The sequence below is a fragment of the Antedon bifida genome, chromosome 1 (genome assembly GCF_963402885.1).
Source record: "Antedon bifida chromosome 1, ecAntBifi1.1, whole genome shotgun sequence".
In the NCBI taxonomy this organism is placed as follows: Eukaryota; Metazoa; Echinodermata; class Crinoidea; order Comatulida; family Antedonidae; genus Antedon; species Antedon bifida.
Window position 1 is genome coordinate 11,185,354 of NC_136226.1, and position 15,175 is coordinate 11,200,528.

Consider the following 15,175-nt stretch of genomic DNA (forward strand, 5'->3'; position numbering starts at 1 on the left):
TCAATTGCTTAAATATTTTTTTTGGTTTGGGTACTCTGTGCATTAACACTCATTTTTTTTATAGAATTGTTAAGAATTCGTACTGCCAATTTGTTCCCATGTTGGGTAGTTTGGGAAGAGGGGTGTGTTTATTTGAACCAGGTAACCATAACAATATTTGACACTTAATGTTGTATTTCCACCAGATTGTCTGTATTGTATCTCCACATATGGCATTATGTGTCCATTATCAGGCAAATTCAGTAATACATTGTCACATATTACCACATATGGTGCCAGTATTATGTTAGGGTTAGATTAAAGTTATGGCCTATGATTCAGACATCACATGTTATACATATGTCACATGTGACACTATTACATAATTTGCCTATGACTCGCGATACAGTACCAAGATTGGCTGGTGTTTAATGCATAGTATGGCCTGGTATATTCATACATATCAAATATTTTCCTTTTTACTGCTATTCTATTAATTTTCTTAAGAAATTACAAATTGAATTACTTAAACTTATAGCTGGTGTTATACATCAATTAATAACTAAAATTAGTGTTTTATTTGATCAAGTATGAAAGTGGACCAACAATTGAGATTGTTTATCCCAGAAGTAATTAAAACAATTCTGAAATATCTATCAATCAATCAATCTTTTTATATTGAGAAATATAAAAGTTCTGTTAAAATTGTATGAGGATTATTGAAGACAAATATATTTTGATAAATGTATTCCAATTATGATACATTAACTTAACAATTAGGTGTTATACATTTTATTTTACTTTAAACGAGCAAATTTTTTTTTATAAAATAAAATTTAAAAACTTAAAATTTAGATAATCTTGAAATAATTCAAACCTTGGGTTAGGTTAGCTTAATTGTTTGTTTTTTGGCCATTAGTTGTTTTTTTACAATCGTATTAAAATTATATTAATATTTACTTGGAGTTGTTACAGTTCAATCACTGTATTGGACAGTTTTTAGGGAAAACATGTCAACTTTAATGTTGTTAATTAGTAGTATTTGATAATAATGAAAGAAGCATTAGAACAATAAACGTGTGTCAGATAAATGTGAAAATTGCCTTAAATTTACAAATTATTCACTGCCTTGGTTGCTATTTAGCCAATTCAACACACTGTGCTGTAATCACTACATTGTATAAATTGTTTAGTTGTTCCTTCAGTATTTTATGTGATATGTATTTTTTTTTAACTACAGAGAAAATGTCAAAGAATATTTTATATTGAACAATGATACCAGACCAAATTAAACATGAGACAAGCATTATGAGTAAAATGTTCAAATAACCAAGTTTAGGTTTAAGTAGGTATATCAATTCCATATATACAACATTCTGTAGTATTTTTTACTTGTGCTAATATGAATTGTCAACTTCTCTCATTTTAGTTGAATCATCATGTCACTTTAAACATATGTTCCTTTTCAAATGCTGAAAGTGACCAGTAAGCAATGCTCAAACTTATCTTTCATACACACACAGTGTAAAATTGATAAATATATTCTCAAATGCATACAGTAGAACTTCTGTTCATGACCCTACAAACTGTCCCCTTAATGGGGGTGTCCCCTGAATATGGGTTTGCTGTAGTGTTAAACCATGCATACCCCTCATTCATTTCATTATGTCCCCTGAATAGAGTTTTCCCAAAGGAGGGGTTCTTCTACTAGTTATACAACTATTTCGTTTTCTATAATTATATTCTTTGCTAGTAGTAAGGTATTATACTGTAGAGTGCTGTTATATGTTTCTTCTCTTCTAGATCTGTTCTGTAGATTAAAACAAACTTGAATATAATGTCATTGTTATAAATGTGGTCATCGATGCACTCAGAACTCGATTTCAAATGCCCACCAACATTTAGTTGAAATAAAAATTTAAAAAACAAGACAATTTTGTGATTTGTTTTATTGAATATCAATTTGTTCATAGCCAATTAGTAACTCTATCGGTAACCTGTCATATAAAATATTAGTTACAAATATTATTTGTCACCATATTGATTACAGTACTTCATTTCGATCAATCTATCGAATCGATTGATTGATTGAGTTTAGAAATTCTCACGTCATAACTCCATCATTGTATTATTACTATAGAGAGCGCTGTGCATTCTTGATATAGGAGGAGCCAGTTGATCGCCACGACGCACAGCTTGGGAAAAGCCAGCACACACCACCATACCAATCCACCCAGCAGACCTAGAGGAGGATGCAGTTTGGGACCCTGGATTGATTGATCGCGTTGATTGATTGACTCTCTCGCTCGAGCCTAGCTAAAATATTTTTTTAGATAACAATTGAATCACAATTTTTAAGACACCATGTCTTTCCCTTCATTACGATTACTACGCACGGTAGGTTTTATGTCTGTTTTAATTTATAGTTATTGATATTTGTATGTTATTATTGAAATCCCAGGAGACCTCCCCATCATCATGGATGGTGGAATGTGGGAGCAAAAAGAAGGCTGTCACTGTCAGTCAGACCACATGTTTCTGTATCTGAATGTGTGTAACTAGGCCAACTACTAGTCATACTGGTTTAAAAGCCATATCTCTGTAGGCTTATATTTATATATAAATGTCCACATCTGGAAATGATATGATTTCACAACTTTCCAAAAATATGAGTCTAGGCCTATCATAGATGCTTGCATGTACTGTATGCAGTAATATTAAAGCCCCCTTCCCTACGTTTTTTAGATCTAATTTAAGATCACAAACTATATTTAATGTAAAAATAATACTATATGGTCCTATTGCGATAACTTTATTCGTCTTTAAACGGTTAAAAATGTGAAAAATAAGTCGATTCTAATAATTATAGCGGCCCGCTATAAATCCCAAAATGCATTGCGCGCGGATTGATATTTTTGTTTTTCACCTGTAATTCGCCCACTTTTCGATCGATCGTGAGGCCAAAACAAATGGAAGACTCCTAACTTTTCAGCGAAAATACCGGGTTTTCCCCAATTTGTATCAACGGAGTCTGGCAAAAATAGAAAGACAATTAATGCAGCAACTATACAACGTCAGGCTAGGTATAAAGCTAGCGTACGATGTTCGTACGTTACCGATGTTTACCAGCTAGGCCTACAAAACTAAGCCTAGCTAGGCTAGGCCTAAGACCGTCCACGAGAGGTCGATCGCCGCGAGCTACTTAGGTAGTGCATTGTTTCTCACTTTTTATCATAATTTACCATAAAACGTACATTTAAGACAAGGAATGACATGGTTTAATGTTTTTAAAGTGATATATATGTATTATTTTCCAAAAAACGTCCAAAATTGCAGGGAAGGGGTCTTTAATATAAAAAAAATTATTGATTGATATATAAATATTAAATATCATTATTAATTATTATTAATTACCCAATAAAGACATTTTTCACTTATGTATTATTTATTTTCCATTGTTATGTAGTCTTCTTGCCGAGGTATTTTTAATTCAGCTCTTCGTAGTTCTTCATCTGATGCTTGGACTTTACAAGAACCACTTACAGAAGATGATCCAGAAATTGCTGCATTAATAAAAGAGGAAAAGAAGAGGCAAGTCCGTGGGCTGGAGCTTATTGCGTCTGAGGTATTATTCATTTATATCATTCATTTTATTCAAAAGAAATGATGGAAAGTGCAGTTTTATATTTTGTTTTAAAATTGTAAACTTGATAGTTAAAAAGGAATTTCTAAACAAAAACATTTAAATTGATTAGAAAAGATAATAATTTAGTGGTGGTACAGAATACATTGAATATGGTAATTTACATATTTGTGAAATAAAGTACAACCAGACCATACAGTTTGTATCGTATGGTTGTACTGTTTATTGAAAATCTTAAATATTTGACTATCATAAAAAATAAAAATATGGGTCAGTTGGTTGTAGTTGTTTTCATGTTAATGATTCTAATTACATTATGTCATGCTTCAATTCTAGAACTTTTGCAGTCGGGCAGCAATTGAAGCAATGGGATCATGTCTAACCAATAAATATTCAGAAGGTTATCCAGGTCAAAGGTTAGTTTCATGTCATTCTGCCTGAATATTATTTCCAGAGACTTAAGCTCTGTCTACACTATCAAACTAGTTTAACAAAAAAAGTGTGATGTGCCAAAATATCGTAGTGATATGCCCAAATATGGTAGTGATATGACATCATCATGTCCATATATGGGCACATCACATTTTTTTGTTTTTTAAAAGTTTGATAGTGTAGACAGAGCTTTCCATTTGCCTCACACATGATTCAATGTTTTATTTAGATACTATGGAGGTACGTATGTCATTGACAAGATAGAATTACTATGTCAACAGAGAGCATTGGATGCATTTGATTTGGACCCTGAGAAATGGGGAGTGAACGTGCAGCCATATTCTGGATCCCCTGCCAACTTTGCAGTCTATACTGGTCTATTAAAGCCTCATGAAAGAATAATGGGGTTAGACTTGCCCCATGGGGGACAGTAAGTTTTTTATATTTTAAATTCAATTTTACCATTGAACAACTCATTCTTAAAATATACGTTTCTTAGAATACATACAAAAATGCATTAAAAGGTCATCAAAAAATAATAATGTTTATTTTCTTCTTTTTAGTCTAACCCATGGGTTTATGACGGATACAAAACGAATATCTGCCACATCTATTTACTTTGAATCCATGCCATATAGACTTGATGTAAGTAAATATAAAGACAAAAATAAGAGGAAGAAAAATATTGATGCATGAATGGATTTAAAATTACCATAATTCAAAATACTAGTTTCCTTAAGGGTCACTGTTATAACATGGTTATGTTATGTTCTAATATGTGACTAACAATAACATGCATGTGATCCAATAATCCATGCAAAGTAATTCAAATGCTGTTGGTTATATTTGCATGACTAGACATTGCTTGGAGCAGCATTAAATTGAAGATATAATTATTAATAAGCATAGTACAAAATCATCACAATAAATTTTAGCATAAATAAGAATAGCTTTGGGTATATTAATATTGATGGTTTTAAACATATGTTGTTGTTTTCCTTCAACCTCAACCTCAACAGCCTGCTAGTAAGATCCAATCAGTTAAAGTAATTTAACATAATGCCATACCTCTGCTTTTTAAACTATGTATATGAGGTTTTGGTAGTGGCATTGTTTTGAAAAATATGGATACTGTATTTTGATAGAGCTATGAATTCGAGTCCAGCACTTTGATATTGGTTAGCTAACCCACCTTCAATCCCCTTGAAGCTAAGGTGCCAGAAATGATATTGTTTGTCTTATCTCTTTCTTCACAGGAAACCACTGGATTAATTGACTATGACAAACTAGCAGAAACTGCCAATCTTTTCCGTCCAAAGCTTATCATTGCTGGATACAGTGCGTATCCAAGGTTACTAGATTATGCTAGATTTAGGAAAGTAAGTACAAATGCCATTTTAGAAGAGAAGATAACTGTCAAAATGGTAACTACACCTGTTACTGTACTGTACTACTTTAGCTAAATAAAATAATAGAGGTACTGTATTTAATAGCATCTCTCATTTCCAAAGGAACATGCATTATCTATATAATAAAAGAGAAGGTATTTGTTTGTTGCCATTGTACACATCCATACACAGGGGTATCAAAATGACTGGAATTGTACAGTGTACTGGGAAAGTTTAAAATACATTTCAAAATTATCTTCCATCTTGAATCCAGAATGGCGTTCCAAATGTGAAAATAAACGTAAAAGTATGACATATATTAATAATTGTACTTAGCCATATTTAGTCAATGAGCTACTGTATTAGATACTATACATAATACTATAATGTACACTTAATCATATGCCATATGGGAGAAGTAGGCCATAAGTATTGTAATTGTAATATACTATTAATGCACTGTACTAAACTACTGTTGTTGCTATTATTGTTGTCTATCAGATCTGTGATGACCAAAAAGCAATATTACTATCAGACATGGCTCATATCAGTGGGTTAGTAGCTGCTAAAGTTCTTCCGACTCCATTTGAACATTCTGATGTTGTGACGACTACAACACACAAGAGTTTACGAGGCACTAGGTAGGTGTGGTCAGTCTGTTTAGAAAAGCTGTCTGTCTGTGGTTATGGTTTAATCATGGAGTAATGGGGCTATGTGTTACATAGTCCATATGGCATTTCATTCCAAGGTTACAGCTGCTCAGCAGATTATCATGACTTAATATTAATAAAGGAAGTGAATTCCACAGAGAAGCAATACCAAAGAAAATAGATTGAATTGTATGTATTCAAACTACATGAAATTATTTATATATTATATTCATTTTTGTAAATTTAACATGTTTGAGTGAAGTAAGTAAGTGGTCAGAAGGCGCAACCATAGCCACAATGTTGGCCACAATGTCTCAACTAGTAGAGTTCTGGTCGTATAAGGACTTAGAAACTGGTGGTCCAGTGTACAACACATCTATATTGTGTGTAATTTAAGAACCCAGTACATCTTTCAAAGGAGGTGGGAAGGTATACTGGTCCTCCTCAGCCCTTATTGTGACCTTTAGGGCAGACAAAGTTGTCATGTGTCCACTGCATATGAATCTCTTGTGAACCAGTTTGAAAAGCGCTAACGTAAGCAATTATTATTTATGAAACAGGGCTGGTATGATCTTCTACCGTAGAGGTGTTAAAGGAATTAGCAAGAAAACAGGAAAAGAATTAAAGTATGATTTTGAGGATAAGATCAACTTTGCTGTGTTCCCCTCATTACAAGGTGGTCCACATAACCCCAACATTGCTGGCGTCGCTGTTGCATTAAAACAGGTAAGGTTTTTTTATATGACCTATCTGTATATAATTCTTTACATCAAACCATTCATGAATACGTATGTGTGCGACATTTCGACTTGTTTCCAACAAGTCTTCATCAAGCAATGACTAGATGTTAATTCTGAAGATGACATTTTGATGTATTTTATATTAGAATACAAACGTGTTTATACAAAACCTTTTGCTTTTTCTCTTCACTTTTTATATACATTTTTTTCATTTCTTTTGTATAGGCCTCCAGTGAAAAGTTTGTTGACTATCAGAAGCAAGTCTTAAAGAATGCAAATGCCATGGCTGAGGAACTTATAGCATTAGGCTATACTCTTGTATCAGGTAAAAAATAAACAATAAATGGAATTGATATGGGGTAAATGTAAGGGAATCGTACTAGCATGTAAAAGGCATACATAAGTTGAGACCTGTCTGTGCCATATTGCTTGTATCCTTAGGCAAGATGCTTTACAGCATTGTCCTTCGGTTAGTAGGTAAATCCATTGGTTCAATACAATGTGCATGTGAACGATAAAAGAGGAACTTAATATACTATTTGAAACGAGTAGGAGATCATCTCTTCTTGTGCTGCTCATGATAAGTTCTGGAAGAGAGCTTAAAACAAATTCCTCTTGGCTGAGGAGGAATAAATATACAGTCCCATTTACAGTAGTCCTCCAGTCTCTATACAGACTGTAGGCCCTACCTTGTAGTTCCAGAACCTGTCTAACCTGTGATCATTACATTTTTAGGTGGTACTGAAAACCATCTTGCGCTGTTGGATCTACGACCTAAAGGAGTCGATGGTGCTAGAGCTGAAAAGGTCTTAGAGCTTGCTTCAATCACTGTCAACAAGAATACCTGTCCAGGTGATAAGAGTGCTCTGGTACCTGGTGGGCTAAGGCTTGGTAAGTTTACTGAAACCTTTTTGATGGCTACTAATTTACTAGTTTAATCTGGCATTTAAGGGTTGACTACATTAAGATGTCACCTAGTGGTGGCTGGAGTGGGGGTGGGGGCGGAGGAGGTGGTTTGTGTGTGTGTGTATTGGTTTTGTGAGTTTTATACTGCAACCTTTGGGAGAACAGTCTTATAGTGAAGAGGTCACCAAGTATAAAAAAAAAATAAGTAAATAAATATAATATATTCCTATTCTCCTCAGTCCATGATAAGGTTGTACGTAACATTGTGAACTGAAACTTGTAGGTTATACACATTTTTAAAACAGTAAACATTTAACATTCTAAAATTTACAAAATATTGTTTTTTAGGAGCACCAGCGCTTACTTCAAGGAATTTCAAAGACAACGATTTCCGAGAAGTTGCCAAATTTCTTGATCGTGGTTGTCAAATAACCGTTGATGCAAAGGCACAAGCAGGTAGGCTTTTAATAAAATTAGTAGATTTCTAATTTGAAATTGCACACACAATAGCGAGAAATGGTGAACAGATGTCTACAATCGAGTTGGGTTCGAAATCAGTTTGGTGCAATAATTTCCCTATGCGCATACACAGCTTAATGTTTACAGTATGTTGTTAATGTTAATAATTCCTGACATGTCTTGGCAGTTTCCATTTCCCTCTATTCGAGGCAATGTTATTATGATAATGATCATTTTTGTATTTGTAAAGCTCTGTCTACACTATCAAACTTTATGTGACAAAACAATGTGATGTGCTCATATATAAACACGATGATGTCATATCACTACCATATTTGGCCACATCAAACTTTTTTTGTCTAGTTTGATAGTGTAGACAGAGCTTAAAGTCCACTTACTATTTAAATGAATGAATTTGATTAAAAAAATGATCGTCATATACCTGTACAATGAATGAGAAAATGGTACTTATTCTTTTTAATATCTGATTCAATATTCTTCTTTTAGGAAAAACTCTTGCTGAATTCATCAAATTTGTCCAGACTGATGAAAAAATAAAATCAAGAATATCGGAGCTGCGAAAAGAAGTAGAAGAATATGCCAGTACATTTCCAATGCCCGGATTTGATGATCATTAATGAAAGACTGATTCTATAAACGCGTTTTATTTTAGCAGGTTAAACTGATCTCACCTTATTGTTTAAAGAAGTTTGTGGGAATTTAATAATTATTTACCAATAATGTGTAGAGTTTATATTAGTATTTACAGTGTATTGATATTATTATCCACAATTGTACAGAAATTCCATTTTTGCCGTGACCAAACAAAATTATTAAATATAATTTTTGAGAAGTAATGCTTATATAAATTGAAATAATTGCATTAAACAATATTCAGCATGTCAAAAAGACTTTTTTATACTTTTGCATTACTGTTTCATTTCTCAATGGTCCATTAGTAAACTTTCTGTCCTTTTCTGCAAAGATGTTTCTCAAAACTTCTACCATGAAAAAATATATAATGTACACCATCAGATGTGTTTATACCATACTAAGATATGGTACTATTATGATTTTGTTATTATTATTTTTATTAAGATACTGGTATTTATAATTTAATATTCCATCAACTTAGCAATAGCGATATTTTGTGTGACAGTTTTGAAATAATAAAAGATTATACAGTAGTTTTTTAGTATTTTTTATATTTTTTAAGCTACATCCACACTTTCACACGTTTCGATTCATGGAACGGAGATTGCACCGTGTTAAATAATGGAAAATCATATATTTTTTAATTGAATATACACTTTTTTTATTCGTTTGGTTTTGTATAAAATGTTTTTACTACATAAAAACTCACGATAGCGAAATCTAATTTGGCGTTCGCGAAATAATGGTTTGTAAACAAAAATTATATGTTCGCGCGACTCGGGGGGAGCCGCGTCTGCTAACACTGAGGGCGCTTGACTTTTTCTAATATCTTAACACTAGTTGAAACAGCTGTACCAAGTCACTATCTATGCAAGGCAATCTGACAACAAGATGATGCTCATTCGGTAGATCAAATGGTTCATTAGCCGTTGACCCGAACTGTCTATTCGGCAGTTTTTTAAAACGAACAATTCAATATCTAAATAGCATTAAACATGTATTTGATAACATTTTTATTTTACCGGCTGTCCGATCCGAGCTTAGATTAATTAATTTATCGACACCCCGGCGTATGCGGCGCCCTACCTATAAATATTTCGGACTTTTAAAAGTACCTAAAAATATCATAATAAACACCATAACATAGCCTAAAATTGGATGGTCACAGTCAATCATTAAGGTCAAAAGACTGTTACGAGTTTCTATCTTGGCAAGGTGAGCTCAGCGTCCTGTTGTTAGATTGCCTTTGTTTATGCATAATCAAGAAAGCTAGTTAATCCGCATTTGACGGATAACTCCTTTTTATTGTATGAAATCATCTTTTTTTCTGTGATTCTTTATTCTGTCATTTTTGTGTCTCGCGTATTATATCTATAAAATGTGGAATCAGAAGATTTCGTAACTTTGTCAACATAATCAACATTTACATGAAGTATTCTGAAAATTTTCCTATTAAAAAGTGGGCGCGACCATTGTCAACTTGTTCAGTATGGTTACTACATGTACGTTCATAAAATATAAATCTTTATATTTTTATGCAATATATTTTTTTGGTTTGCTTTGGAATATTTTAAATCAATAAAAATTAAGTAATTATGAAAAAAAATAATGCACTAATAATAGTATACAATACTAAAAGTCAGGTAGAAATCGAAATGTAATTATGTAGAAAGGTATTGTTAAGCATAAAAGAACATCGTTAAGTGCACTGATGTTTTATACATTAGCAGACATTACCACATACAATGTTCACTTGAATACAAATTAATGTTGTTAAAATTAACATTTTACATAGTTACAATTTAGAGAGTCCAGACAAGTCTTAGTGGTTTAAAAAAAGTCATTTATTTTTTCACACAAACAAAATAATCGTACCAATAAAATAACGTTACTGAACAAATATTATACAAATAATGAATGTTTATGATTTGTGTGGTATGCCTACAAATACGTTCACGAAGTGAAAGGTGGAGGGTTATATTTTCACGAGGCCAAACCATTCGAAAAAGGAAGCGCTCAAGTTTTGGACGCAGAGGGCGCATGCAAAGCAGGTTGATCGAACAACAGCCTAAATTAAAGTTGGCGTATGTTGTTGCTCATCGGACACGTTCATATACAATATCGTGATTTAATTACCATGATATATTACCATGATAAGTTTAGCACGATGAAGAGAAATCGTCAAATACATTAATTATTCACGTTAAACTAAGTTCATCATGTTAGTGTGTTCCACTAGATCACGTTAAGGTGGTTAAGATGATCACGTTATTTAATAGGCCTAATAATGATCAAGTTAATCATGTTTCTCTAGTGTGTTCCACTAGATCACGTTAAGGTAGTTAAGCTGATCATGTTATTTAATAAGTTTAGGTTCACATCCATTGTATGATCAGTGGAATCATGACTGACGGTGAATCTGAATTGAACTGCTTAGCAAAATGAACAGAAGAAAAAGTAATGATTGTCTGAAACTTTCATTCTAAGCATTTTATAACATATTTAAAAATGAATGTATAAATAGTCCAAGTCGACTAAATAAAAATCAGCAATACCCCTATAATTATAAGATAAAATGATTTCCAGGTTAAAAAATCGTGAAATACATTTCATTTTCTACGACATTTTCCGAAACAGAGGTCAACGAATGCTTTTCGAAAACTTTCATTCACTACATTATATATCAAAGGATTTACAGATGAGTTTATATAAGTTGCAAAATGACAAATGGTTGACAACCAAAATACATCTGTTTCATGAATATTAAACTCATTAAACAAGTATAATGTTGCAAATACGTAAAACGGTGTCATACATAACACAAAAACCGTGACTGTTACAAATGCTGTACAGAATATTTTACGCTCAGATCTTGAACGTGGGTCGGTCTTGCCTGAAGTTGGTACACTATCGCTGGATGTTCGTAAAGAATATAGCATAAGCGAATATAAAACTAAAATATTCACAATCAGTAGTATAGTGACTGCAAATTGCAGCGTCCACAACATTGCAAATCGGTTTTCGTAGCTTTCCTTAATAATACATATGTTTGTACTATTTGAGACGTCTTTATACATATCAGGCCAAGGAAAATTGACGGTTGCTCCGTACCTATGTACAGATATTAGTATATTTACCAACAAACTGAAAATCCATATAACTGCACATACTTTTACAGATCTTGAAAGAGTACCAAATCCACTTCTTTGAAACAAATAAGGTCTACAAACTGCCATATAACGTTCAACAGAAAGCCAGAAAATCGTTAACATAGCTACATGCCCTGCAATCCAAGAGCCATAACATACCAGTCCACACAACCAACTCCATTCTTCATCAGTAGCATTATGTACAAGAATTATAGATTCTTCACTTTTCCTTAATTCAACGGGCGACACAATTAGGAATAACATATCAGCTATTGCCAAATTGGCTAGATACACGTACACTGATTTGCGCAGTTTACTTACTATAACGATAAATGTCATTATGTTGCCGATAATACCGATAGCGACGACAACATTAATCACATACCTAAGCACCATCTCCTCAAAATCTCTCTGCAGGAACATATATATAAAACCATCATATTTACTCGTGTTAAACGTTGAAGTCCCGTTATCAAACACCGGTTCACCATGTGCTGTATTGTCGTCTGAAATTGACATTGTTATTATCTAAAATTGTCTTTCTGCTTTAAAATAACAAAGGCAAATATGTCAGCGACGACGTATACAATTCCGATACTAAGAAGAATTACTATTGAAATTATAAACACTTCTTTAGCGGTAGGTAACCGAGATTCAAAAATATTTACACCACGAAAAAGGCTCAAGTTCTTCTGGCAAAATATTTGTTACTAAAAAGCGGACGTGAAGATTACTGACGTTTGATTCAAACGAATACCACTTATAACATATGATAAACGATTTAGGTACAGGTACACAATCATATACCCTTTTCTTTGAATTCATGAATTCTACGTCACATGCGAAAGTAAGTCTTAGCCAATGACAAGCGACGGCTTGAACGATAGTATGAGTTCTTTTCACTATTCGCAAACAATCTGCACTTTTCTCTAATAACCTCAACATCCCATCCCAGTTGCATGTAATCTTTCCTAATGTATTTATTCGAAGCCTCGGTTTATCATTAGCAGTGATTACCTTTAACTCGGCAACCAATTAATCTAAATGTAAACAATTTAAAAACTAATGCCACTCTTCATTTGTTCTGTTGTAAATGTATATTTTAATTAAACATTATTTTAATATTATTATTTTAACATTTTAATTTTGTATTTGTTGTTGAATTTTGTTTGCGTCATTTCACGATGTGTACTTATGAATATTATAATTAGTCTGGGATCAGAAAGGTGTTACAGTAAGTATATATTATTAACTACATAATCAAACTTATAAATTTAAATCAAAAACCAGGTGTTAGAAATAATGCAATAACAATTAACACATCAGAGAAAGTGACTTTATTTAGTAGAAGATTTATAATTTATAGCATAATGCAAAATGGTATTTTAGGATATTTAGGTACCATTATATGCAGAGACCACAGATTTCATTACCTTATATTTAAAACTATAATGAATGTACGATTATTTTTAAAATTAACCGTCGAGAGCTTGTTCCATAAATAAGTATAATTATTTGATTACTATTAAATGTACTTACACACCCACACAGCACTTTTCTCTTAATGTACCAGAAGTACACAGGGGTAGCAACTGTATTTAATGTTACCCGTTGTTCCGCAAAAATATATATGTATTATTGACTGTAAATGCTGCCGATAACACCAAAGACGATCACAACATGAATAGGCACAATCTATTCCACATTTCCATGCAGGAACAAATCAATGAGAGCATCATACCGACTCGTATTGAACATTGTATTCTCTTTTTCGGATATTATATATGATGATGATAGTGTTGTTATTTTTCTTGCTCAAAATGTGTACATCATTATATATAAATGTCTTCACAATTAAATTATGCTTCTAATAAATAAAATACACGATGAGTATACTAATACCGGTAGTATAATGGGTACTCTTCCAAAAAGCTCACTTCTTTTAGTGATGGTTTTCGCGATGGTTTTCACAATTTGAGTAACGTATGCCTACTGTACAACTTATCCTAAGTGCATCGTTGTGCACCTCCTATTTTCAATGACGTCAGAGTTGCGCAACTTGACTAACGCGCGATTTCCTGAATTTCCATGATTATTGATTATAGATTAAAAACGAAAAGTCATTTTTTATTGACACTTGGTAAAAGTTTAATTCATATCAAGGGCTAACTTTCCGTGGAATAAAAATGGCATGTTTCACAAAAAGTTACGCGTGCACGCGTATGTACAATTTTAAATGGCGCAAAATGAATGTCTAATCAAATTTCTACCCGATTCATGACATGTTGCGTATCTCTAAAACGTGGAATCAGAACATTTCAAGAGCAAACGGAGAAGTATGAAAAACAAGATTTTTTTCTCATGAATTATATTTTCCAGCCTTTGCTAGTAATTAAAACAGATTGAGACCATTTCAACTTTAAATCATGCCATACGAACACGTTGAATTAGATATTTTATGCGCGTTTTAGTTTTTTTTTAAATATTGTCAAAATCAGGCCTATTTGAATCTATTATAGATCCTCAAGGAGGAGGATTAAAGGTTACCCCAATTTGTTAAACTGATTTTGCACAAGGATAAGTTGTAGATATGAATTCATGTAAAAGTTTTACCTGTTGGATGTTGTGACGTCATCATATGGCCAGCCGAATAAAAAAAAATAGGTTGTTGACTCTGATCGTCATAGCTCATCATAATATTAGAGCGTATCTCGCTTATCAGTTACCCTATTTCCCGCTATAGGTTTTAATATTTTTTTGATATAATGAATAATGAATTATATTTCGCCTGAGTTACAAATGTTTCAATTTTGATGACGTCATAATGTCAACAAAATTTAATACCTGGGTCACTTAATTATTTCATCATTACAGTATATTTTCATCTCCTATAGCTCTTTCAAATTAAAAGGTATTATGGAAGCTGTTGAATTGTAGATATGAATTCATGTAATGCCTATCGGATGGTGTGACGTCATCATACGACCAATTATAGTAAAGAAGACAGATTCTCATCTTTTTCGTCATAGTCATCACATTTAAAAGAGCGCCCATCTCGATACTCCGTGTCCAATTTTTTCAAACCTTATATTTTTTTGCTCAAATCATTATCTTCCGAAATTGTCATTTCATGTTTGATTTTGATAACGTCATCATACCAAAAAATTAGAACATA

General features: G+C 32.7%; 1 protein-coding gene across 1 annotated transcript in view; it reads left to right on the top strand.

Annotated features, from left to right (window-relative positions):
* Positions 1-2,158: 2,158 nt before the first annotated feature.
* Positions 2,159-15,175, top strand: part of LOC144841972 (serine hydroxymethyltransferase, mitochondrial-like) — a 67,721-nt gene continuing 54,704 nt past the window's right edge. Inside the window, exons 1-12 of the mRNA XM_078698297.1 lie at positions 2,159-2,376; positions 3,446-3,604; positions 3,959-4,038; positions 4,284-4,484; positions 4,618-4,699; positions 5,311-5,433; positions 5,944-6,083; positions 6,653-6,818; positions 7,058-7,157; positions 7,568-7,723; positions 8,087-8,194; positions 8,705-8,873. Of these exons, the coding sequence (XP_078554423.1) occupies positions 2,344-2,376; positions 3,446-3,604; positions 3,959-4,038; positions 4,284-4,484; positions 4,618-4,699; positions 5,311-5,433; positions 5,944-6,083; positions 6,653-6,818; positions 7,058-7,157; positions 7,568-7,723; positions 8,087-8,194; positions 8,705-8,835 (1,479 nt within the window). The 5' untranslated portion in view covers positions 2,159-2,343 and the 3' untranslated portion in view covers positions 8,836-8,873. The remainder of the gene's footprint in view (positions 2,377-3,445; positions 3,605-3,958; positions 4,039-4,283; positions 4,485-4,617; positions 4,700-5,310; positions 5,434-5,943; positions 6,084-6,652; positions 6,819-7,057; positions 7,158-7,567; positions 7,724-8,086; positions 8,195-8,704; positions 8,874-15,175) is intronic.